The following is a 25049-nucleotide window of genomic DNA, read 5'->3' as shown; positions in this document are numbered from 1 at the left end:
TGTCCGTTCAAAATGATGTCCGGTCAAATAACATCCGATATTCGGTAAAGAAACCATAAAAATCACCATAATTAGGTTCCCAAACAACCCGTGCTGTCCGCGTCCGTGCAGCCGGGCACCTAGTCCTAATCAGTTAATTACTCAGCTAATTAATCAGTTAATTAATCAGCTTTAACTTTTGTTTATAATCGTCAACCTACTTCAAATCGTGTAAATTATTTGTTAATAATTTTAGTTATTGCATCTTTTAATCAGCGATATCATAATCATATCGTGGTTATGCATCTTTTTCATTGCCAGTCATCACCAAGAATTCGTTGAGGTGGACATGGAACTACCTTATCGGACCTTAATTGACCGGACATTAAATGAACGGACATAATTATGAACGGACGTTAAAATGAACGCTCGAAGGCATTCAAAACCATCAAAATCCAAATTTGTCCATCTTTTTTTGGCGTTTAAAAAAATTTTAACTGCAGATTATTTGTAAATCAATTTTTACAGTCGTTAAGCAGTAAAAATGTCAAAATATCTATCATATATCAGTGTCTATGATTATGAAAGTTGTTTAAAAACAACAGGTACGAAATATGACCGGATTTGATGAGCATATCAAAGGTCATTTTCGTCAAATGGGTTAATGCTTAAAGCATCAGTGATACCCGCTTTTTGGAAACCATTTTTTTGTTAGACCACCTCGGTCCTGCATTTTAGTGTAAATTTAGTAATTCCGAAGAAGTGAACGAGGAAGCCGAAGATCAAGAAAGTGATCATGCCATAATGCGATACTAAGAATATTTAAATTTGATAATAACTTGTTTTTCATTGATCCAATGATATAATTTATTCCAATGACAGAAATTAAAATTGACTGATATTAAAAAGTTATATTTATAATATCCTAGATAAGACATGAGTTCGCAGTGGAATAATTTTGGAAAAAAATTCAACGGACTTTAACTTGGACGGACCTCAAACGGACGGACTTTATTTGAACGGACATTAAGATGAACGCAAGGACCCCCAGCGTTCAATTAATGTCCGTTGTTCAAATAAGGTCCGATAAAGTAAATAATAAAATACCTTATCGGACTTTATTTTAACGGACATTAATTGGACGCAAGAGGCCCTAGCGTTCATTTTAATGTCCGCTCGAACTCGAAGTTTGTACATTTACGCTTCGTCCAACTCCAAATTAAAGTCCGTTGAAATTTTTCCTCAAAAGTATTCCTCTACGAAATTATTGACTTTCAAATTCAATTTTTATCATCAGACTAAATCATATCAACATTTTTAATGTTTAACGACTGCATTTCTTGCTTACTATATAAAAAATCGATTTACAAATCTGCTGAAATTGTTTAAAAAATTCGAATTTTTAATGGTTTTGAATGCCCAAGACTTAAAAGCGTTTATTTTAAATTTCCGTTCAAAATTATGTCTGTTCAATCAATTTCCGGTCAAATAACGTCCAATAAGGTACTTTTATCCCCAGCATCAGTCTTACTTTGTCCCTTAAGCATTAAATTGTCTACGTTTCACAACTTGCATTAACACCAACCGATTAGAGGCTTTTAGTTTTAAATATATATATTATAGAAGTAAAACAATCTCATCAAATAAAGATTAAATAAAACTAAATCTGAAAATCATCTCAAGAGCTAAATCAGTAGGAATCTGAAAAACTCAATATCTAGAATGAAAGTTCTGTGTAACCATTTACTAATACTATTTTATTACTTATAGATTAAGCGGTCGCAATACGAAAATGATAGTATCTGAAATCCATGCTGCTATCACATTACATTATTGATTAGTTTTAAAATTATTTCTAATTGGCAAATATTCTTCCGTGGAAATATTTCAATAATGTTAGCAGAAAATAAAGTGTTTAATTAATTCGGCCTCTGTTGTCTGTCTGTGTGAAATATTATTATTTAAGAATAGTTTGGGATATAAATAATTCACTTAATGTGTCCATGTCAATGGTATCACATGGGTCAAATGATTATTTAACTAATGATAAAACAAACCACATCGAAACAATACACAAAATGGCTTTTTACATTTTATCAAACTTTACCATTCAAATTCAAATATTTAATTATTTTAGCTGACTTAATCTAGTTGAATTAGAAACTTGCTCCTAAAGAAAACAACTATCATTCATTTGCTCTGAAAAGTTTCTGCAGTTTAACTTAAACCGTACAGACTACGTCAAAATGGCTGTATTTATCATTGTGTCGCTAGATTCCAATTTGTCATCGTCTATGGATTTATTTCACGGTTGAATAACCTTCTGTGTCTGAGTAACCTTACTGGACAGTAGCAGTGCACATTGGCTGAAAAAGATTCATCAGTATTATAAATTATTCAAATTTACATGCAACTAGATACTACTACCTTATCGGACCTTATTTGGACGGACATTACTTGAACGCTGGAGGCCCTAGCGTTCATCTTAATGTCCGTTCAAATAAAGTCCGTTCAATTAATGTCCGTCCAAGTTAAAGTCCGTTGAAATTTTTTCAAAAATTTTTCCATTTCGAACTTTTTGTCCAGAATATGACAACTTTGAGAACTTTATTGTGCCGTAAGTTAACGACGGAAAGGTTCTCCTTGGTCTGCCGGAGGCACAGAAAACTCTACTACTACTACTACTAGTATATGATGTTTTCAAGGGTCACTTGGCGGAAAAAGTCAACGAAATTATGGCACTCAACAACATAGTTCATGAACTAGTCCCCGCCAACATGACAAACTTGTTCCAGCCTCTAGATATTACGGTAAATCGTGTTGCCAAGGACATTGTCCGACGTTTTTATAGTTCATATTACTCGGGGCGGTAATGAACAGTGCTAGGAAAGCTCCAGTGGAGCTCCACGTGATGTTAAGGTTAACCTTAAGTTGTCTAAGATAAAACCACTTCACGCTGAATGGCTTGTAAAAGTTAACACTGAAATGCAGGACCCGGGTAGTTTGATAAAAAAGGTTTCCATAAAGCTAGAAATCACTGATGCTTTAAGCATGGACTATTTCATGCACGAAAACCCATTTGATGAAGATGATATGTGATATTAGACACTAGACTGATCATGTACACATTTTTAAACATTTTTATTGCTTATATTAATGACTGCTTTTCTTACTTACTGTATAAAAAATGGATTTAAAAGTCATTTGCTGAAATTTAAAAAACGTAAAAAAAACGTTTAAAAAAATTCGGATTTTTGATGGTTTTGAATGCCTTCGAGCGTTCATATTAATGTCCGTTCATAATTATGTCCGTTCATGTAATGTCCGTCCAAATAAGGTCCGATAAGGTATACTAGATATGAGATGTAACTCATGTAGATCTAATAATTACAACTTACAGTACCACTTAATAGTTCAAACTACGTCTTAACGAAAAGAATCAGATATATCTCACCTTTGAGAAGGCTGAGGATGACTTCTGAGTCTCCTCAGGACTGAGAATAAAAGGAGCAAGAGGACTGAAAGCACTGACGGAGGAGCGGTGAAGACCTTGGTATTGCTGTAGGACTTTAATCATCGTCTCCATAGGATAATCTGGGGCCTGAAATTATGATCTGGGTTATAAATCGTATGCTATCCCTGAATTTTGGGTTTAGAACTAAATAATTGTATCCAATAAACAAGGTTCAGTTCAAATATCTATGCAACATTTAACACTGTTTAAACCCGAGAATTAGAAAACAAGCCGACCTCATGCGTGTTTGTGCTGGACACAAGCCGAGAGGTTCGCTGAGAATGTTGTTGGGCTGCAGTGTCGTATTTAGCATGTGTCCTCATGTGCTCCTTCAGAATACTACCCCGCGCAAAAGCTTTGCCACACTGCTTACAAGCGTGTGGTTTCTCGTTAGTGTGAGTCTGAATGTGGCGCCGTAAGTTGGATCCGTCCGCAAATCTCATACTGCAATGCTGAAAGAGAAGAGATGAAGTTAGTATGGATTATGGAACAAAGTAAAAATTGTCATTAATCTAAAATTTATTTAATACTGGTAATGGTTAGTTATTTGGAATAAAGTTTTTGACTTTGTGGTCATTGCTCTGAAATGGAGTTGGAGTAACAAGTGTACCACTGTCCACTATTCCCCGACAAATTAAAACGGGGGTTTTAATGAGGGTGTGCACACTGTGCCTCAATTTCCTTGAAACTATAAAAAAAATCATAGTCAATGAATCACTGACACGACAGATTGACGTTTTAAATATTTTACAATGAGTTGTGACAATGTTGTTAGAGCATTCAGAAAAATATGATGAAATAATCTGTCCGGGATCACGCAAGGGGTCGTTCACATATTACGTAATAATTTTTTGGAACATTTTTGATGAAATTGTGATAACTCGGTGCAGAATGAAGGGCTGAGAGAAATTGACGAATTTGATGTGATAGCCAGCTCATGAGTCATTGGTATATTTTATTAGAGTTGAAACCACCAAGTGGACACCATTAGATAACAGATGGTACATCTTCAAACTAGAACTTCAACGGCTGGTGAGTGGATTGGCGAAGATTGTTAGATGATATTTAATATTGAAGCTGCGAGTATACCGTACCAAAATCATTGGTTATTATCTATAATGGGCCGTAGTTCGACAATTGATAATGTTACGGTTATAATGAGCAAGTTAATGATTATAACGAAGAGCAGCATATGTTACAGTAATGAGCAAGATGTTGATGAGAAGCGGAAAGTGAGCCGCCGCCTCATGGAGCAACTATAATGGTAACCAGCGCGCTGTGATAATCAGTAAGTGTACACATATTTCCACATGACCTTTATATGTTTGTCTGATAGGGTATATATGTAGTAGTATTAAAATGTATTAAGTTTAGGTGTTTATTCATAGGAGGAGATATTATATTAGTCTTCAATTATATTAGTCTACAGTTATATCAGTCATCAGCATGTTTATAATTTTTGGATGATGTGCTGTAAAGTTTCCGAAATCGTTTGTTCAATTCTTTCGTTTTTAAATCTGTACCTCAATATTTTAGTGACTTTTTATAAATTTCGAAATGAGATGTAGAAGCAGTAGCAATTGTAAATTTTTAATCGTTGGAGTTGAAAATTAAAGCTGACAAGAGAAACTGACTCCTAGTTGTAACTAGATGGAATATAGAAATTTAAATAATATCTGTAAATACAGATACAAATTCTGCGTATAAATTTATCTGAAACGAAAGTAATATTTGATTCTAACCCAGGATGCTCCTCACTATACTCTTACTGAGGCCGTGTGAGGGTCCTATTAGAACAATTACAGACAATAAGCGTGTGGAATGTGCCGTCTAATTGATGTCTGGAAAGCATAAAAGAAGTTTGTTTTGTACACAATCCTGAGCATCATTGAGAAGAGTTTATCACCTGTATTAAGTATTTGCCCAAAACTATTTGTGTAGTTGTATTTCATAACATTTAACTGATGATGATCATCAGGCGAAACTTTTAATTTGCCGTAATACCAAAGTTATATTTGTAATAAAGCTCAATTTTGATTGCCAAATTTTAACTTACTGTGGACCATTATTCAATCGACGATTCTGTCTGTATAATTTCAGCATGTGTAAATTGGTGAAGAGAGCATGATATATAGCGATTTGATGGCAGAAGTTCAACAGAATTAGTCGAATTTCATCGGAAGGTTGATTGGTTGATCGAAAAAAATCATTTTGGTGACTTCATCAAAATTTTCCTTATGGTTTTTATAGTCTCAATCAGACTTGTAGTGCGAGGTTGTCTGACTGATCGATATTTTCTACTGAAAGTAATTAAATGTTGACAATATTCACAACCTCATCACTTCATATCAGTAAAACTGAGGCTACATCATGGAAAGTGGTTAAGTACAATTGTACTTTTAGTTTATTGTCTGTAAGTACGTAACTAATTACCTACAGTTTTAATCATTTAGAATCATCGTGCTATTTATTACCCGAGATGCTGAATATTGTACGAATTTGTATGAATATTGTGAAAAACCTCCACGATTTGATTTTTTTGCTTTGTACCGTATGTAGTTCAAAGATCAAACTGCCCACACGCAACACTTTAATAACTCACGTCATTCGTGTCAGAATTGCAACAAATTTTAGAAATTATAAAAATGGGTCAAACTTACAGTTTTTGAAATATCTCAGTATTCTAGTCCAAATCCCATCATTCTCATTTTCAAGATTATATTAATCATTCCGTACCTTTGATATTTTCATTTCACTTTTTGGCTGTCCAGCAGTTAACCGGTTATTATGCAAAAGCCCAAATAAGGGAAACGATTGATCTTTAAATGCCAATGAAGCTTTAAAGCTTGAATACAGCTCAAGCTCCTCCACTTTTCCATCCCTGCCCCCTGGCAACAGAGCACAGATGAGATTAGATATCTCTAGCCTTCAATTGATAAGCAGGTGGTATAAACTACCTTAAACATGTCACATGCTACCACATGATCATGGCAGAATAGACCAGTGAAAAAACGGCTGTCACGTGGTGCGATTCAATTGCTTAATGAAGTATACAGTTATGTTTCTTCCATGAGTTCTGTATAATTTCTAATTATCTGTTATGAACTTAGCTATTAACAAAATTGGCTTCCGGCGAGTTTGATGTAAAATGACAACTTCAAGATTTGACTGTTTGACAGGATCTAATAAATTGATCACCATATAGCTTTAGGAACATGTTCCACTACAATAGTGTGACTAGCCCGAGTTACCGATCCAAGAAAGTTCTTAATATCATTTTACTATTTTACTATTTTAGGGTAGTTGAACTCAAAGTTGGAGCTTGATCGCCATCATCCCAAGAGCTTATGATCAGCGACTTAGAACACGTCTGGTTATTTGCAGGACTGACTCCGAGCGCCAGTTATTGTACAGTTGTCATGACCTTCTGATATGATCCTTTCCTACTGTTTTCTGCTTCTTGCCTCATCCCCACTCGCCTTCTCTGATGGACTGGACCTTGAGAAAAGGTACGCCTCAGTTTCTCTGTTCCAATGCCGTGCTCCACTCTACTACAACTGCGGCCAGACTGTCAACTGTATTCACAGTCTGTACGTCTGTGATGGAGAGGTAGATTGCCCTTTGTTGGGTGATGATGAGAGGGATTGTATTGATTACCCCTGTCCGGAGAATACACTCAAGTGCAGTGACACAGGACAGTGTATTAGACACTCTCTCGTGTGTAACGGCTGTATGGATTGCCCTAACGGAGATGATGAGCGAGAATGTCCGAGTAGGGAGATGAAGTGTACCGGAAATCAGTTCCACTGCAGATCCCAAAACATGTGTATGCCTGTTGTGTGGGCTTGTGATGGCCTGAAGGGCCAATGTGACGGTGATGCTGACGAAAATTGCGACATTTCTGAGACAGAGGAAATATTTCTTTCCCCAGAATCTCCTGAAACATTTGTTACTTTCAATATGACAAAACCAGAAGGGACTACCACAGCGGATGAACTCCCGATATTGCTCAGATCATGGAAAGTGACAGCTTCAAAAGGCTTCTATCTCTACGCTAAACCCGTGTCAGTGGGCTTGGGGTCAGTTTGTGGACCCTCTATTGTAGAGATCTCCGAAGGAGGACAAAAAGCAGCTCATCTGTGCGGTGATTCCTTCCCTCCCTGGCGAACTGGACATATCGCAGCTCATGATCGTGAAAATGGCTCCTATCTCATCCAGCTCAAGTTGTTTAACGATTTTGGTGCTGAAGAATATAGAAGTCTTAGCCTACATCTTTGGCAAAGCCTTCTTTAGGCATGCTTCGAATGATTCTGAATTGCGCTAATGCTAAAAAGTTAGAATTAGAATTGAGTTGTATTTTGAAAATTTAAAACATCCTGAAATTTTGATCATTTATTGATTAAATGTTAAAAGGAATTGCTCTGATAAATTGGTTTTAGTGTATTCACTAAATTAATCTACCACACGAAAAGAAAATGTCCTCAAATTTAAGGACAAACTTACAGCCTAAAATCTCTACTTTTTTGAACCTTTGAATAGTTAAAATATAATTTGGAACATTACAATAATGTTATTCAAATCTCAAACAGAAAAAATATATTTCAAAGCTATCGACAGTAGTATTTTAATAAGCTTCTACTCGACTTTGGTTCACATAAAATTATCACATGCCTAATACCTATTAAATTATCAGTCACCAAGGCTAGATTAGGTTTATTTCGGTCGCTTTATACTTTTATATAATGTCTGTATTTTATTACTAGGCGTTGGCAAATGAGTTGCGGTAAAATACAGTGTTTCATGCAGTGTGGTCATTGTTCCTATAAATATTCAAAACTCACCTGGCATTTGAAAGGTTTCACTCCTGTGTGAGTACTGTTGATGTGAACTTTAAGAGAAGACATGTGAGCGAAGGCTTTCGGGCAATGCTTGCACTTGAAGGGCTTCTCCCCTGAAAAGAATATGTCAGAATATTCGGTTTAATTATATTTATATAATATTTGTACATGATTTGCAAAACAGTATGTTTCAGTGGAAAATTACGTCAACAATTTTTTGTGTGCCTAAACAGGAAACTAGATTAGGAAACCGCTCGAAACCGAAGCCATGAATAAATTTAAAATTTGTTATCGCTTATCAGATTGCATAAGTCTCAACTAGTTGAACTGCATCAGTTTGTGGAAACACGGGAAGTTCAGGTACCATATCACAGTTGATAAACGGATTATTCATGAATTAAACAGCTGACGAACTGGCGGTTTTCGTGGCAACACAGACCAGACAGAGACCTTGCAATACTTCCTAGAAAACAGAACAAACAGTCAAACAGTCAAACAGGATGAACTCTTATACAGACGCATGTCTATGTTTACATTAGGAGAATTTGTCTGTCTGTGTGTTGGCAACCTCCACCAGAATCACAGACACATCCGCTCACCTGTATGTATTCTCATGTGAGTCTGTAGAGCCTGGGCCACACCGAACCCTTTCCCACACTCCACACATTTGAAGGGTCTGTCGCTGTGTCCGGCGTGATTCCGGGCGTGGGCGACCAGCGAGTCAGGTCTGGCGAATGATCTGCCACATTTTCCACATGTGAAGGGCTTTGTGTGTGTTCTTACGTGGGCTTGTAGAGAGTCCCTCCTTGCAAATGTTTTGGAGCACGCGTCACATTTGAATGGCTTTTCTCCTGGGATTAGAAGTTTGTTGTTAGGTTTGTCTGCTTTTAGTCTGAGATCCACTGCTGATGATAAAGCGATCATTTAACAAGCACCTTAACTATGAGCAGATTGGGACTGACGAGATTCTTGTTAAAGACATGATGATCCGGTCAGAACTCCCACGATCCTAAATGATTTGACATGTTTATCTAACTAACTGCTTAGTTCCATTGAAAGGTTATTAGAAATAATAGAGGGCGTGCTCCCTCAACAAGCATGCTAGTTACCTGTGTGCATTCTCTGGTGAACTCTGAGAGAGCTATGGTGGGAGAAGGGCTTGTTGCAGTGGTCACACCGGAATGGCCATACTTGCTCTCCAAAAGCCTGAGGGAATAGTAAACAATAAAGGTCTAAGTTAAAAATTAGTTGTGGATTTTAAATCAAAGCAATTATAACAGTAACACTGCACGAATAGAACATGTTATCTGGCGTAAATTAGTGCTAAATCCTCCCTATATCGCACCTGTAGATTTTCTTTAAAGGTCTGAAAAGGTAGAAATCCAGGCAAGAAGTGAGAAGGAAACGATACTGGAGACAGTTTGATAGGACTTGGTGCCTCAACCTTCAATAAATTTTCAGCATCAAATGGTCTTGTAGTTGTCTTCCTCTCTGAAAGTAAAAATTGAAAAGTGTTGATCGATTATCCTCATCTATTTCAAGGATTGTAATTTTAGAAAGTTTAATTATTTGATTCAACTTTGTACGTGGCTGCAGATGATAATTGAATCAAACCTGCAATGTGTTCGAGTATGTGATTTCTAAGAGTTTCAACAAGTGCGAAAATTTGGCCACAGTCATCACACCACAGGAAACTTTCCGTTCCACAGTAATACAGCTTGTGAATACTCAGAGAGAGTGGATGGTTAAACAGTTTAGGACAGCAGCCACAGTCATAAACACTCCCTGAAATCACATTATATGTTTAAAACAATTTCCGAGAAATGTTATTTACAACTTGATAAGCGAAATAAGAAGTAAGAAAGCAGTTCTTGTAGATATTGATAATCGGAATACTAATTTATATGGGAAACGAAATTGTTTCGTCTTCAATTACATGACTGACCTATTGCAGCTATGTCATCGGGAACTCCCATGGCTGTCCTGTAAGACTCACTCAGTTTCATCAGCAGTTCTTGTTTGGAGTCCAAATCCTTCAAAACCTGTTTTCAGAATTATTAGGGCTAAATAAAAAAATAAAAATAAAAGCTAATGATCTGACCAAGTTCTTGAATCTTGTCTGTACGTGATAACTACATATGGGGCCTCAGAAGTTCTTATTCTTATTCAGTACTGTGCTGGAAAGTAATCAGACGGTGTACAAAGCCTGACTAGCTCATTGAAATTTGTCAAGCGAACCAATTAGAAAATCCTGCATAATATTGTTTTCATTGGTCTGAATAATCAAGCTAAATAGTTGCTTACAGATAATGGTTGTGGTATATTTAATGTCACTGTTAATGTCACTTCATGTACAAACAAACATAAAACAATAGCAAGCCTGAGAGTAAATGTGGAAAAATCACTTTGGGAGGTTGAATCATGTCTCCCCTCTCCTCCAGCCCCAAATAAATCAGTATAAAACGTAAACAAAATGTCCATAAAGTAAAATTGCACCATGACTTACAGTAAAACTCAGTCTGTTTTGTTGATCAAGTCCTATTTCAACTGAAGCTTCGGACTCATTTCGAGCAAATTGTACCAGGCGCAACCATGTACCTCGTGTGTCCACATAACCTTTAACCACTCCTCCTTCAAACAACTGGAAAATTTATTGTTGTTTTTTGGAAATCTATCATTTATCTAAGAAGAATAATCAACTCAAAACTAGATGTTAAACTTAAAGTGATGTTTTAATGAAAATTATAAAACTCAGGTTTTAAAGAGATTAAAGAAGTGGTGATTATGAAAATAATAAAAGTCAGATTAACTGTTACATAAATTACATGAATCAGTTACCTCCCAAATGTGAAGACCCCTTTTAGTGGTCTGAGTTACGATGTACTCAAATTCCAGGACGAGTCCTTGCTTCACGTTCTGCCGAGTCCATACTCCCATGCCGTAACCAGGGACTTGTGAAGGTCTCGACTCGAAGATTGCTGGCATATCCTTGGGCTCATTTAAAATTCCCATCCTGATTAACTGGAATATAAAGTGTAAGGACGACAAGAATTCAAATCAGGATTTTAAATCGTTCCTAACTGGATTTATATAAAATTAAACTTGGAAGTAAATGACCCGACTCAAATTATTAGGTATGCATCTACAATATATTATATGTTAGTACTTAAGTAAGAACCAAGTTACAGATTAGAAATGTCCAGTTAAATTATCCCTGAGAGATCCCTTAAAAATAGGTCTGCAACTATTGGCGGAAGCAAATTTCTCATTACTAATACCATATCTGATTAAAAATGGACAACGCATTAAATTGTTAAGGAAAGGACACTGATTCAGATCAAGGGAAGGATGGTTAGAGAGCCCGAATGAGCGTCGTCAACAGCATCATGCCTAGCTAGGTTCGACCAATCACGCGCAGCGTTGGAAGAGGCGCGTTAAAGATGAAGGCTATGTGGAAGAGGCGGTTTAGGATCCTGTGACCAATCAGATCGGTGCGTCAAAATATCAAAGATCGATGAGACTTTGTAAAATCTGAGAAGTATGCTAGAAGTTCGCAACCCTAAAACATAGAACTCCTTCAGTTCAGGGAGGTCCTGGGGAACAATGGCGTCTTACTAAAAGGGTTTTTGAAACATCCTGCTTTTCAATTGTTAACCGTGGGCAAATTTATAAACAACTGTGTAAGGACCAACGAGTAACAGGCAAATTGTATCAAAAAATAAAGGACTGTTCAATAAATTTATGGCTGTTTTCAGACAAAAGGACGCTAAAACAACATCCCCCCTGTTACTTCCGCCCCTCACTTTGTCACATTTGGTGGCTGAACAAATAATGTGTAGGGTGAACGGAAAGAGGTGAAGGTTCATCCGTAAACTAGTCTGAATTTAAAACAAACACAGACAATTGTTTTTTGAGATATTTAGCAGTTCCCATTCTAGACTTTCTTACTGGAGAGACTCATTAGCCTGGACGAACTCTAGTATTCCACCAATCATGAAAACTTAATTAATATCGGCTTTTGAGTGCCGATCCACGGAAGATTTCCACTAGTTACAGAGAAAGACTAAATTTGTCATTAATAAGTGTTATTCAATTTCAAGGCTTTAAGCAAGCATAAAACCTTCCTAGTTCAGACTATGAAGGTTCTGACGGTAAATAACAATTTTCCAACCAAAGATTTATCGGATTTTGAGTACTATTTACAGAACAGTCTTTTGTATGTTCTGTCAGACACATAATATAAGAATTAGGGCAATTTGTGGAAATCCCTGATCCCTAAATTGGAAGGAGTAACTTCACAAATCCTAACTTATATGTAGAGTTTCAACTTAAAATTATGAGCAGTCCATGATTTAGTATGGTAACAGTTACTCAGCTGTCCTTCGCAGAATTATGGACCGTTCAGTCAGACTAAAGGAGAGATAGTCGTGGTATCCAGGGCCTCAAATTCGCAGACTCTAACTGAAAAAAGTGCCACAAAATCACAAATCTAATCGATCTATAGGCGAATTAAGAGTCATGGTGGTCGAAGATTAGCTGTACCGTAACCGAAATAGCAATAAAACGTGAAACAGGTAGTATAGGTCAGACTATGTCATCGTACGCAATATCAAGTGAACGTGATATCAAGTGTAAATTGTAATAAACCAAAGACTAGACACTGACAATGAACGAAGTCTTCAAAAAATAAAACTATATCGGGATAATATTCAACTTTAAAATATGCTCAATTTTGAATGGATTAAAATTTATAACAGACATAACTTTTTCGAAAAAATGAATTTTATTTCCATTTGAAACTCTTAAAATTCTTCGATCATCAGTATGTATCATACCGGATGTTTTGAGTGCTGCTAACATAGGTCCCCGAGCACTGATAAACATTGACTCGGCAATCTGCATGATAATGAAGATAGGATAAAGATGGGCCCAAAGTGCTCCTTCCAAGTGGCTTCATTCCCAAGCTAGTTAGAATACTAAACGTCGGTAATAGAAAGTTACAAGTCCCTAATGGACCTGTAAATTGCCAGTTTAATGCCATTAGCAAAGGGTGGGACCGACTTTGCCTGAACAATGCAATTGTAAAGTTGAAGTGATCAAATTCACCTAGCCTTGATTTCTGAAGATGTAGGCGCTTAATTAGATCTGCTAGAAGAAGCAAGGATTATTCAGTATCCTGACGTGATATCTCTGAGAAAATGTTTCTTAGATGAACCCTTGCGTTGCTGATTGCTAATTTTAAATTTCATTACTAAATTAAATTGTAAAAATATCACTTTATCGCAATAGAAAAGAGGACTAAAGAGACTAGTCATGGATAATTATAATGAAGAAAGACGGATGATAAAACTACGGAGCATTCTATATAAGTGATTTCACCCGAACTTTGATGAATACATGAAAAGTCATGCGCAAACTTAAACCATCATAAAAATGACAATGAAATTTCACGTCTACTGCTTCAGAAGAGCCCAATCATGATTAGAAGTGATTCTTTAATTAACTAAGTATCAGCTAGTAAAATCGCAGATATGATGAAGTGTGATATCAGATGGTTTACGCCACCGATTGGGATCTAGCAGTTTTTATAGGTTACTGATATTGATAACTAGATTTAGCTTATCCTATAGATACCAATTGTAGAATTTTCAACAGAAAGCAGATCCAAAAGAGGGCCAATGAAAAGCCCCTCTATTCATAGAAAACCAATGGGCTTGCTCGGAGAAGGGCACATGTAAGAATGGTTCTCTACCAGTCTACCGAGGATTTCTAACTAGATTTGCACCCGGAACTTAGATTATCATTAACACTCAAGTTAAACAAGAACCAGAAGTGCAAGTACCGGTACAAGATATGAATTTTCAGGGTTCACGCCGAGTCTAGTAGTCTATGAGGTCAACATTGTTTTGAAAAAAAAAACATGTTCTATTGAGTTAAGAGGCTGAGCATGCCTTCATGCCAAGTTGCCAGGTATGGACAATGGTTCAAGGTTCAACGATAGTAAGTTTTATTTCCATTTAAAAATTAAATGAAGTCATTACTACTTGCCCTACTACTCGACTGATATGATGAATGGTATTACTCATTCTCAGCAAGATTATCACCCCACATATGATAACGATTTCTTATATCACTGGTGTCTGGTCGCTACAATTGGATATTTAATATTATTACAAAATACAAGCTTGCTATCAATAATGGACCCCTGGGAAATTTATCGACAGAGCTTTCTGCGGTATGTTATTTTTGTAAAATAAATGAAATTTATGTGATCAGTCATCGAGAGGTATTTTGACAGGAATCATTTATTTAATTTATAAAGATCTACTGAGGAATTTTGATGAGGATGATAGTCAAGAAGGCTGAAGCTCTGACACGTGGCTGCATGCGGGGCATACGCTGGCTATTATGCATATGGACCTAATGAACTACCCCTCAAAAGAGGGATTATGTTCAATTTAACCAACCATAAGGAGTGTCCGCACCACGTGACACAGCAAACTCCAGTAACTGTTGTGAATGCCAGAGGGTTGATGTTGTTATCCCCTTGAGGAGGGTTGACTGTAAGCTGTCCTCAAATCAGATTAAAAATGTCATAAGAGTTTAACAAGTTCATAAATTGAGTTATCCAACTTCAGAGGGCCACTTTAAACGTTGAGTGGTGGGGTTAGAACAGCTATTTACTGCTTACTGACTAGAGTTTGATGTGGCGAAGAAACGTTTCTGGGGTTCCTACATCAACTCTTCAAACAAACACGATAAATATTTACTCTGAATCACCGAGGAAGTCAGAATAGTACCACTGGATAAAAAAGTTTCGATTTATACGGAAATTATGTCTCAATCTTAACACAGCGTACTCTTCTTGGACAAGATTGCAAATTACATGAATTGTACAATGTATGATTCAACATACAAGCTTTTTAGCAGCCCCATGGACAGATAACTTTCATAGCTGGAGACTCAACGATTTGCTCGAACGTTTTGTAGTTATGTGGCTGCTGGCAAAATCAAGCAATTCTTGTAGATCCTTCGTTCAGTCTTAATTTGCACAAAGGATATGACCAACAATCCTTCCATGTATCATATGATTATATAAAGGCAAATTCTTTCAGATTGGATGAGTTTTATTCGGCTTCATCGACGCAAAGGAAACAACTTACTTAAAACTGACAGTAATTTGACAATATTTGAACTCATAGCTCTCATTTGTGCCTCAAATCATGTTTAATCGACGATTCTGTTAATAATTGACACTTCAAAGCTAAAGTAATGCATTTTAACTTTAAACGTTGTTTTAAGGCAGTCTAACTTTGTATCAATATTTCTCTATAATTTTGATAAGATGTGCTACATAAACTATTTGAATTTAAATTGACGTTTATTGTTTCAAATGAATTGCCCCCTAACTCTTTGAGAGATCGCTTACATTATAATTACGTGACTATTGTAAGTGGGAAGAGGTTTTACAATTATGATTTCACACTCATATTTTATTAAATTTGCTGTATTACCGTATACCAAAAGCACAAAACAGTCTGTTCGTGCTTTAAAAATACAATTTTGTTCGTGCGCAACATTGAAAAAATGTAAACTTCAATTGCGCTGCCACCTGAATTTATATGTTTATTCTACTTTTTAAAATCTATATTTCCTTTTCCCGGCGTGTTTACGGCAGCAAATTTGGCTTAATTGAGGTTTGCTGCTTGTAAAATGTAAATGTAACCGTTTCCATGAATTTGTAGATCTTAGATTATCAAACCAATAAATATAACCAATAAAAGACAAGTGCATAATTCAGATTTCTTGAGGATCGATTGAACATGACGATATGCACGATTCTGGGAATGATGGCCGAATATTCAAATAGTCTCACTTTAGTTTACTGTGGGAAACATTGCACTTTTTCGAAGTAATATGAGCAAGAGTATGAGAAATACCAAAATATAAAATCGATGTGGCAAGTTTTTCTCCGAAATGAGGATTGGATGTGGTCTGGAAAATGCTGATGTAATTACGGAGGGAGAGGTGCTGTTCACAACCAAGAAGGGGGAGGGGTCCGGGGGCTTAAACGGGCCAAAATTGATGACGTTCTCGTTATGACTGAACAGAACAGTCCCTAATAAAAATGGGTAATAAGTTTATTGTTGATCTTTTAGACACTCAATCGCAAAATTAATTATGTTGCTGAACATAATTGTTATTGGTTATGTCACCAGATTGTTATTACAACTAAGAACAATCTTTAATGGCCATTTTCTATCAGTGGGTCATTTTGAGGACTTATCATTAATCAAATCTTTATCTTTTAACTTTGCTCACAGTTGCCAATCAGCAACAATAACTTTTTGATTTTGGTCATACACATAGGATAGCGTTAACGGTAACACGACTACTGTCCGACAGCGACATCTGTCCGACAGCGAAATTTGTCCGACTCAGGGGTAATCGTACTGTAGTGCGACACGTACTCTAGTGCGACACGTACTCTAGTGCGACACGTACTCTAGTGCGAAGTCCGACAAAAACGCCTTCTGTCGCACTACAGTACGTGTCGCACTACGATCCAGGTAGCGTACTCTAGTGCGACAAAATATCCTGACTTATTTCCAAGTTCAGGTCACATCCTATCCTTCTTATGGACCATTAAGTAATTCGTCACTTATTTCGAAGTGATCTTGCGAATATGATTCGTCGGTTCACATCACGTGTTTCGAAGTAATCCACTGATCATAATTCCTTCGTTGTCAGATGATTCTACCGAAGCATCGAACAACATCAACAATCACCCTCATTCCTGGACGCACTACTGGTTCAAGAAACGTTATCCAGGACGGATACCGCTACTGCCTGGATAATAAGCGCGACGACAAGCCCTACTGGCGATGCACTGATCAGACCTGCTTCGGACGCCTCAGTCTGACGAACGACACTACTGTGACCAGTTTGAAGACCCATTCCCACCCTACCACTCCTGCAGCAAACTCTGTCTACACAGCAAAGCAGAGCATGAAACGGAAAGCTTCCGATACTGACCTCCCTACGAAACACCTAATTGGCAATTGCTGACGCTGTTGGCAATTGCCTGACGTCCTGAAGAAGGAGCAGGATCTAACAGTAACCCAATGGAAGATCAACCAGATAATGCTCAGACAACCACCTCCTCGCCGACTGAAGAAGTGGACCGATAACGACCGTCGCTTGAACGCTGTGATTGGTAGCTACGATGATTATGACAGAATGGATTATTTGAAGTGTGTCGGAATTACAATGATTTGAATTGAATCTTTGATTTTATATTTAACCCCATTACTCATACACGACTACACTCTTGTCATTACATTTAAAACTTAAAAATGGAAAGTCAAACTTTTATTCAATGTGTAAAGTGTTTTGTCGCACTTTAGTTCGTGTCGCACTACAGTCCAGGTAGTACGACTGTAGTGTGACAGTGTCGGCCTTGAAAATTCTCTGTCGCACTAGGGTATGTGTCGCACTACGATCCAGGTAGCGTACTTTAGTGTGACAGTGTCAATCTTGGAGGTTTCGCACTAGGGTACGTGTCGCACTACAGTACGTGAACCGACTCAGGGTACCAGAAAAAAACGACATCTGTCCGAAATTGTGATCTGATTTCAATACGACACATTTCCAATTAGAGAAATGATCTGAACTGTTACTTGCTATGTTGTATACGTAACATTTCCAATTTAAGATATGATCTGAGCCATAGTTTACTACCATAGCTTATTTTCATTTGATGTCGATAAATGAATGAATCACGTATCGATGGATCAGATCTCAATGGATCACATCAGCGATAGAACAATGGGAGCAATGTCACGAGATTACCAGTGAGCTTGTGAAATACGAATGTGAACCGAAATTACAATATGATCCGAAATTCGGACAGATGTCGCCAAAAACGACTCCTGTCCGACAGCGACATCTGTCCAAAATCCCTAATTCGGCTGTCGGACAGATGTCGCTGTCGGACAGATGTCGCCCAATCAGCGTTAACAGTTAAAAAAGTATATATTTTAAATATCTCTTCAATATAACTTATTTCCAGAGCACTGCTCAAATTTTTTCATTCTGTGAATCACGCAATTTGACTAAGATCGACTTCTAAAAGCAAAAAGACTCTAAGGCCATTTTATTGAACTGGAAGGTTTTAAAGCGACCCCTTCCCCAAAGTGCTCTTAATCGTTATCAATGAAACGGACGGGACTGCTTGTGATCATTTCATATAAAAAACGAGCCTTTCAGTCAGAAGATTGTGCTGGTCAGTTCAACCTTGTCAGTTTCAGCGTACGTGTAAGATAACAAGTTGTTTCGTTCTATCATGATTGTGATAGGCATGTTCATTGTTCAATTACCGATGAATCTTATACAGTTTCACAGGGTGCCTGGTTATTTAGTTGTACTAAAGGTAAATGAATATTAAAACCGGTCCCTTGGTGCAAAGTCTGTTCAATACCATTATTAAAGTGATAGTCGTGCTACTCGCGCTCATTGCTATCTCCTTCAGCCGACCTGCTGATTAACTTTCTATTTCGTCACATACTGGCATTATGGTACCCATGTAAAATTAGCAACTTGAGTCGTGGTGTTGATTTTTCAATTTTGACTTTTTTGTTATGCTTAATGTTTGTTGCTTAATATAGCTAAAGTGCTGCTAAATTATATGCTCATTATTCAAAAATCTACTTCAATGCCCAACGTAATTTATGTCTAAAACAGCTGCGCTTTGTTTCTTATTGCTATTGACTGAGACAATCCAAAACATATGAATAAGTCAATGATACAGAATTCACGTATAAGATAATGAGTTGGTATACTTTTATTACTAATTGATAACGAGAATGCAGACATTACACTATCACATGGTTCTAATATACACAATTAAGTCTCATTCTACTATATTTCATTGACAGCACGTTTCCTCTTTTCAACAAATGATTGTAATATATTTATAAACTTTTAATGCTTTTCAAACAGGATACATATGAGAGGAATGAACTCTCACCAAGACATGAACAAATATACAGGACTCGTTATTTTTACCATTTTTGGAATGATCACCCTAATAACGGCTCTGTTTTGCGTGTGCAGGAATCTAATGAACCAACAGTCAAATCTTGCTCAAGTGGGCATTAACTCCAGTTCTACATGTACTGGGAATAACAAGATCAGAAGTGGGGGTGTCATAAGTAGTGAGAGAGTTTAAAAAACAGACGGTACTGTTAGTACTCGAGACAAGAAACTTGAAGACATTTTTCATGCGGGATTGTTATAAACACTGCTTTCAAAGTCTACGATAATGCTTATTTATGAGCTCTGGTTTTTAAAAATGATAGAAATTGATCAAATAAGATTTTAGATTTCATAACAAGAGACGGTGGGGACAACTATGAACTAAAGATAAAAAAGTGAAGCTAAATTTAACCACATCTCGATCGTGGTTTAAGGAATGCTTGTTAAGTCTGGTAAATTGACAAAGACTAGAAACTTGCAACGAAGGCACCTTGTTAGGTCCTGTTATAATTTTGGTAGCACAATACAGTGCAGCATCCTTTTGAATTGGAACGTTTGGGGTACAAGGAATTTATACTACTTTCATTGTCATCGGCTGAAAGTAACAAGTTGTACCTATCTTTTAAGAGTAATTCTGAGAAAAAGCTTTCGCCTTTCCATGTATCGAGCAATAAAGGATATCTTGTGATGTCACCTCAGTAGCGGTTGATGCAATTATAAAATTGAACCAGAGGAATTATTTTTGTCTTAATTATATTTCTTAAACTTGTCGATGTAGGGAATTGCGATAACAGATAAACGTTTAAACTTTATGCGAAACTTGTAATTTAGATCTTGTACCATAATGATTATACCTCATTCGACTTAAAACTAGTGTTTTCGTGTTTTCTGGCATTTATACAATTACATCCGATTGCTCTCAACAAATCTAGATAAAATCGCAATTTATAAAAGAATATTTAAATAAAAATCTTTTAACATATTCTTTTACTCGTAAAGTTTTGTACTCCCTGATATCAAGAACCAGGCTAATCAAAATAATAAATTACATTATACTGATAGCCCAGACCATGTAAAGAGACCGATCAACAGAATAGATATAAACAAAAATTGAGCATTTTAAGTGCAACGTGCTCAAAAGTAAACAATACCGCACCCGGTCCACAGGCCCATTTTCCATCAGTTCAGTTCACTGAGATTTCATGATTTTGGCCTTGGGATGAAATGTAAACGTATAAACAGTGGTGTTTTTACAATCTGTTACATACATTGACTGTGAGTCAACAAATTTCATCCTATCTTAATGAGGCATAGCTCAACACAGTTTATAAGATAGTTGAACTCAACATATTTACAAATAAAAAATAAAGTCTGTTTATTGCTGGCTAAGACTAACTATTGCGTCATTATTGGCATATGGTTATCGATTCTTTCGAGGAGTCTCTCAGAGTAGCCGGGAGAGTAATACCTGTGGGGAATAGTTGTATTACAATGGGGTGTACTGTGTACTGTGTACTGTGTACTGTGTACTGTGTACTGTGTACTGTGTACTGTGTAATGTGTACTGTGTACTGTTTAAAAGAATATATACAAATTTTGACAGCATTCATTTTTAAATTCTGAACTACAGTTGAAATAATGAAATTCTAATGAAATACTCAAAAAATTACTTGGTAAATTTAAATGGACTAACCTGACGATTTCCTCTGGATAGCAGCCGTTAATAACGTTGATGTATTCCATAAGCGCTGATCCAGGCTCAGCCTTGATCTCTTGTACCTTTTTCAAACCACCAGATGTAACAAACAGTCGTCTTGCTTTGGGGTCGTGAGGTAACACCTGTTACAAACATTGAAGTTACATTTTAGTAAATACTGAAACTGATCAATGATCGTTGTCTCCAGTGAACACTTCATCCGAATTTCCATGTGGGGAAATTAACTTACTTTGGAGAATTGAGCTACAACGTGTTTCAGTATATTTGGAGGGGCATCATGAAGAAGTGGTTCCAGTGCTGGGAGGTGAACACATTTTTGAAGAATGTTCTTTAGAGCTTTCTTCGCCTGAATAAGAATTATATTTATGATGAAATAGTGCATTGTATGGCTGAATTGTTATTAAATACCACTTCTAACCTATTTGTCACGCAGTTGGGTCCTCACTAACTCAACATCGTTATTAAATAAAGGAGCATATGTTCATTTTTCTCCTTTGCGACACGGGAGCCTTAAGATATAGTTTTATCAGATTAAATTGGCCTCCAACTTGCCTCGTGCCTTTGTTTTCAATCAATCAGTGACCAATCAAATGCAGAAGCAGCTGTCACGTGTTAATGCACGATTTCACGTGTTAAGGCAGAGGTACAATGTTTCCGAAAAACTCAGGTTAGTAATGCCTCAACTTAAACTGACAATACTAAAACATCGTACCTAGGCCTACTCGCAACCAAACATGTAACCTGATCCATCATTATCCACTTTTAATACACGAAAAAAGAAACGGTTGAGAAAGTTCCAATACCTTAGTCTGAAGATCCTCTGAACTTCCAGCTCTCAAATAACATTGTAGCAAGGTAGGGAGAACGTTTGCTTGTGCTACAGCTTTAGCGTGCTCGGGAGTGTGTCTGCCAGCTTGGCCAAGTGCCCAGGCCGCTGCTGCCTGCAACAAAAACACTATTTGCCAGAAAATAGGAGAAAATATGGAATCATATTATTCATATATTATCCATCATACAAAACATAGGAATCAAATAGGAATTAAATTACAATCTACAATTTCTGTTGAATAACAGTTCTAAAGGAGCGTTCTATTCACCTGTATATGATCTTCTTGTTCTTCCTGTAGAGCAATTGCCAGCTGTACGACACCTTTAGACACAATAACTGCCATAGCCAAGTTCTCGGAGTGAGCAGCCACGTAACCCAACATCATAATACCTGGCAGTCTAACATTTCCGCAACTATCACCCACATAGTCTATAACTGCTGCAACACCTCCAGCATTCACTATCAACTGTGCGAGCTGGAAAGTAAGGTATTTTAGTGAAGTCCTTCAAATCGGTCACAAAATGTGACCAGAGTAAATAATCCGACTGCACTGTTTTGATTTTACAGCGTTGTCATGGAAACGGCCGTAATTGCGCTCGGCGCGCTAGAAAATTTGTGCTTTCAACAATTTTCAGAGTGACAAAATGCTGACAACCTACAGTAGACCTAGTATACTCGAGAGCCGCGCGTGTCCAGGCTACGAATTATGGACGGTAATATAGGAAATTACACTCAGATCATTTCGCTGGCCAAAAGTGAGTAGACTAAAGTCCTTACCTCTGGCGTATGTTTGGCGATTTCTCTAATCAGTGTGGCACAGTTCTTCTTGACGTACTCATCGGAATCTGATAAAAATTAGGTCATTCATGGCGTCAGTATATTATATACAATCATGTTGGTACTTGGGAACTTAAAATAGGATACTTAGGATAGAAAAAAATTGTTTTCAAATGAAACCGTTCAGAAACAGTATGATTTTATCACCATTTCTCACTCAGCAAGATGGCTTGTAAAAATCAGTTACAGTATAATGACTTGATGATAATAAATCTGATTATCTTACACAGAGAAAAGGTGAAAACAGAACACTCAAACATTTGTTAACCTGAATCCTTATTCTTAACTTGATATCATTAATCATTGCCTTCGAAAAGATTGAGCGGGAAAAAATATGAAGGATGTTTACCTTTGAGGCAGGTCAGAATATTAGGGAAGATTTCAGCCTCCACGACCATTTCAGCCAACTCAACCGAATGTTTACTGATCTGTGAAAGTGCAGAGAAGACTTGACGTTTCAGTTTAGCATCGGGATTTAGAGTCAACTGAGCGAGATGAGCAATAGCTCCTGCATCAACAACAGTCTGAGCCAACTCTGAAGGGATTTGGAGATCAAATTTTAAAAGTTTGAACAGAAAGTGTCCAAATTTAATTAGGATGATTAGATACAAAGACTTAAACTGTGTTTCTAGATCTATCCTAATTTGTCGCGTTTCTGAGAATGTAAGAATATTATATATATTGCGAATATGAGCATTTTTTAATCAAACCACTAATATGCCATGCATGCGTATGCTACTGACCAAGCATATTGCATGCTTGCACTACATAAAACTACGATTTCAGACCAAGACAGATCAATTAGATATTTACCAGGAGAATGTTTGGAAATATCAGAGAGAGCTGAAGCTGCGATGCGTTTCAAAGAAAGCTCAGGTTCCTGGATACAAAGCACAAGCAGAGGAACAGCACCAGAGTCCACTACAGATTGGGCCAACTCAGCGTTGTGACGAGCGATGTAACCAAGGGCCCAGGCAGCTCCTTCCTTTACACCGGGGTCGAATTCTTCAAGACAGATCGCCAGAGCGTCCAGTGCCCCAGAGTCAACAACAGCCTGAATATGCGTTTACAATTATAATACTGACGGTGGAAACAGAAGAGTTATGAATACAAGAACCTTAATATGATCCTCAGAAAAGTTCCCATCAAATTGTACTCCGCCCAAAAATGTATTTATACATATTTTAGCTCTTCATCAAGCAATACCATAATGAAGGGTTTTTCAGACAAATGAATTAGTAACAGTGTCTGAAAAGGAAGACATGTCAGGTCCTTGCAATGCTAAGGATGTTCCTCTGAGATTAGATTAACCGGATAGTCATGTCAAAGTAACTTCGGTGACATGGTCACACACGAAGAACTTGTCACTGGTACTTGTGGTACAGTGTACAGAGAGAAACCTGTGTCCTGTTTTGAAAATAAGACACTGCAAGACTGTAAATACAGCTAAATTTAAAATATTCCCTCTAGAGTGTATTATAGTATCCCAACCTGAGCCAGTGGTGGCGAATGTTTTGCAACAGCGCGCAGTACGAACGCAGCAGCTTTCTTGTAGAACCGGTTTTGTTCAGCGAGCGAGTAAACGAGTTGGGGTAGGATGTCTCCCTTTACCACTGCCTCAGCCAAGTCATCACTGTAGTTAGCTAAGCGCCCCAAAGCGAGGGCTGCTGTTTGTTGTACAGAGGGAACGATGTCAAGAAGTAGAGGACGCAACAACGACATGACGCCTGAGTGAAATGGCATTCATATCAAATGCGTGCGTGGGATAAAAAATATCTAAGATATTTTAGCTACTATCGCTTAAGGATACCTAAATTTGGGCAAAACAAATATCTATAGTTATACATTGACGGTACCAGAAGTTCATACGATTCTCATTAAGAACCACGTCATGAGATTCAGATAATTGACGTAAGCTCAAAAAAATAGGCATATCTAAAATCTAATTCCAAATTGCAATATAAATCGCAATATTAAAGCTACCTGCATTTTGAAGAGTTTCGATGTTCTGAGGACGTGTTGACAAATCGGCTACAGCTTGGACAAATGCTGTCCTTGCCTTTTGGTACTGCTCAAATACTGAAAAAAGCCTCATTTTAGCAAAAGCTTGATATCATGCTGTTCATTCAATAGCTAAATATTTATTAATAAAATCCCAGGTTTCAATCGCAGATCCTACAAATGGCTTTCTTGTAAATAAAAGTAACATAAGGAAATATGAAACTCACCATTCAATATCTGCCTTGTAGTCATCTTGACTTTCCTATAAAATGTTTACGTTTAGGATGATTATAACAA

General features: G+C 37.1%; 2 protein-coding genes across 3 annotated transcripts in view; both read right to left on the bottom strand.

Moving 5' to 3' along the window:
• Positions 1–1596: 1596 nt before the first annotated feature.
• On the bottom strand, positions 1597–12059 carry LOC134814602 (zinc finger protein 235-like). The gene is made up of 12 exons (XM_063822727.1): positions 11722–12059; positions 11170–11352; positions 10838–10972; positions 10277–10373; positions 9946–10116; positions 9677–9822; positions 9441–9537; positions 8931–9182; positions 8335–8444; positions 3730–3945; positions 3434–3580; positions 1597–2345 (listed from the first exon to the last, which is right to left on the bottom strand). Exons 2-12 carry the CDS (start codon positions 11341–11343, stop codon positions 2319–2321), a joined length of 1572 nt encoding a protein of 523 aa, XP_063678797.1. The 5' UTR covers positions 11344–11352; positions 11722–12059; the 3' UTR covers positions 1597–2318.
• Positions 12060–20287: 8228 nt separating this feature from the next.
• Positions 20288–25049, bottom strand: part of LOC134815910 (sperm-associated antigen 6-like) — a 99644-nt gene continuing 94882 nt past the window's right edge. For both annotated transcript variants that reach the window (XM_063824516.1, XM_063824514.1), the window contains exons 2-12: positions 24980–25016; positions 24735–24830; positions 24243–24478; positions 23565–23805; positions 23101–23286; positions 22692–22759; positions 22183–22389; positions 21889–22026; positions 21315–21431; positions 21062–21207; positions 20288–20836 (exon numbers count right to left, since the gene is read on the bottom strand). In XM_063824516.1, coding sequence (XP_063680586.1) covers positions 20764–20836; positions 21062–21207; positions 21315–21431; positions 21889–22026; positions 22183–22389; positions 22692–22759; positions 23101–23286; positions 23565–23805; positions 24243–24478; positions 24735–24830; positions 24980–25004 — 1533 coding nt within the window. In that variant the 5' untranslated portion in view covers positions 25005–25016 and the 3' untranslated portion in view covers positions 20288–20763. The remainder of the gene's footprint in view (positions 20837–21061; positions 21208–21314; positions 21432–21888; positions 22027–22182; positions 22390–22691; positions 22760–23100; positions 23287–23564; positions 23806–24242; positions 24479–24734; positions 24831–24979; positions 25017–25049) is intronic.

Source organism: Bolinopsis microptera, chromosome 5, assembly GCF_026151205.1.
Source record: "Bolinopsis microptera isolate Bmic1 chromosome 5, MBARI_Bmic_1.0, whole genome shotgun sequence".
Taxonomy (NCBI): Eukaryota; Metazoa; Ctenophora; class Tentaculata; order Lobata; family Bolinopsidae; genus Bolinopsis; species Bolinopsis microptera.
This window is presented reverse-complemented; position numbering and strand designations above follow the sequence as displayed.

Coding starts and splice junctions, on each gene's coding strand:
- LOC134814602 (XM_063822727.1), bottom strand. CDS start 11,343: ATGGGAATTTTAAATGAGCCCAAGGATATGCCAGCAATCTTCGAGTCG. Junction 10,117..10,276: donor CGATGACATAGCTGCAATAG/GTCAGTCATGTA, acceptor ATGTGATTTCAG/GGAGTGTTTATGACTGTGGC. Junction 9,538..9,676: donor CCTTTAAAGAAAATCTACAG/GTGCGATATAGG, acceptor CTATTCCCTCAG/GCTTTTGGAGAGCAAGTATG.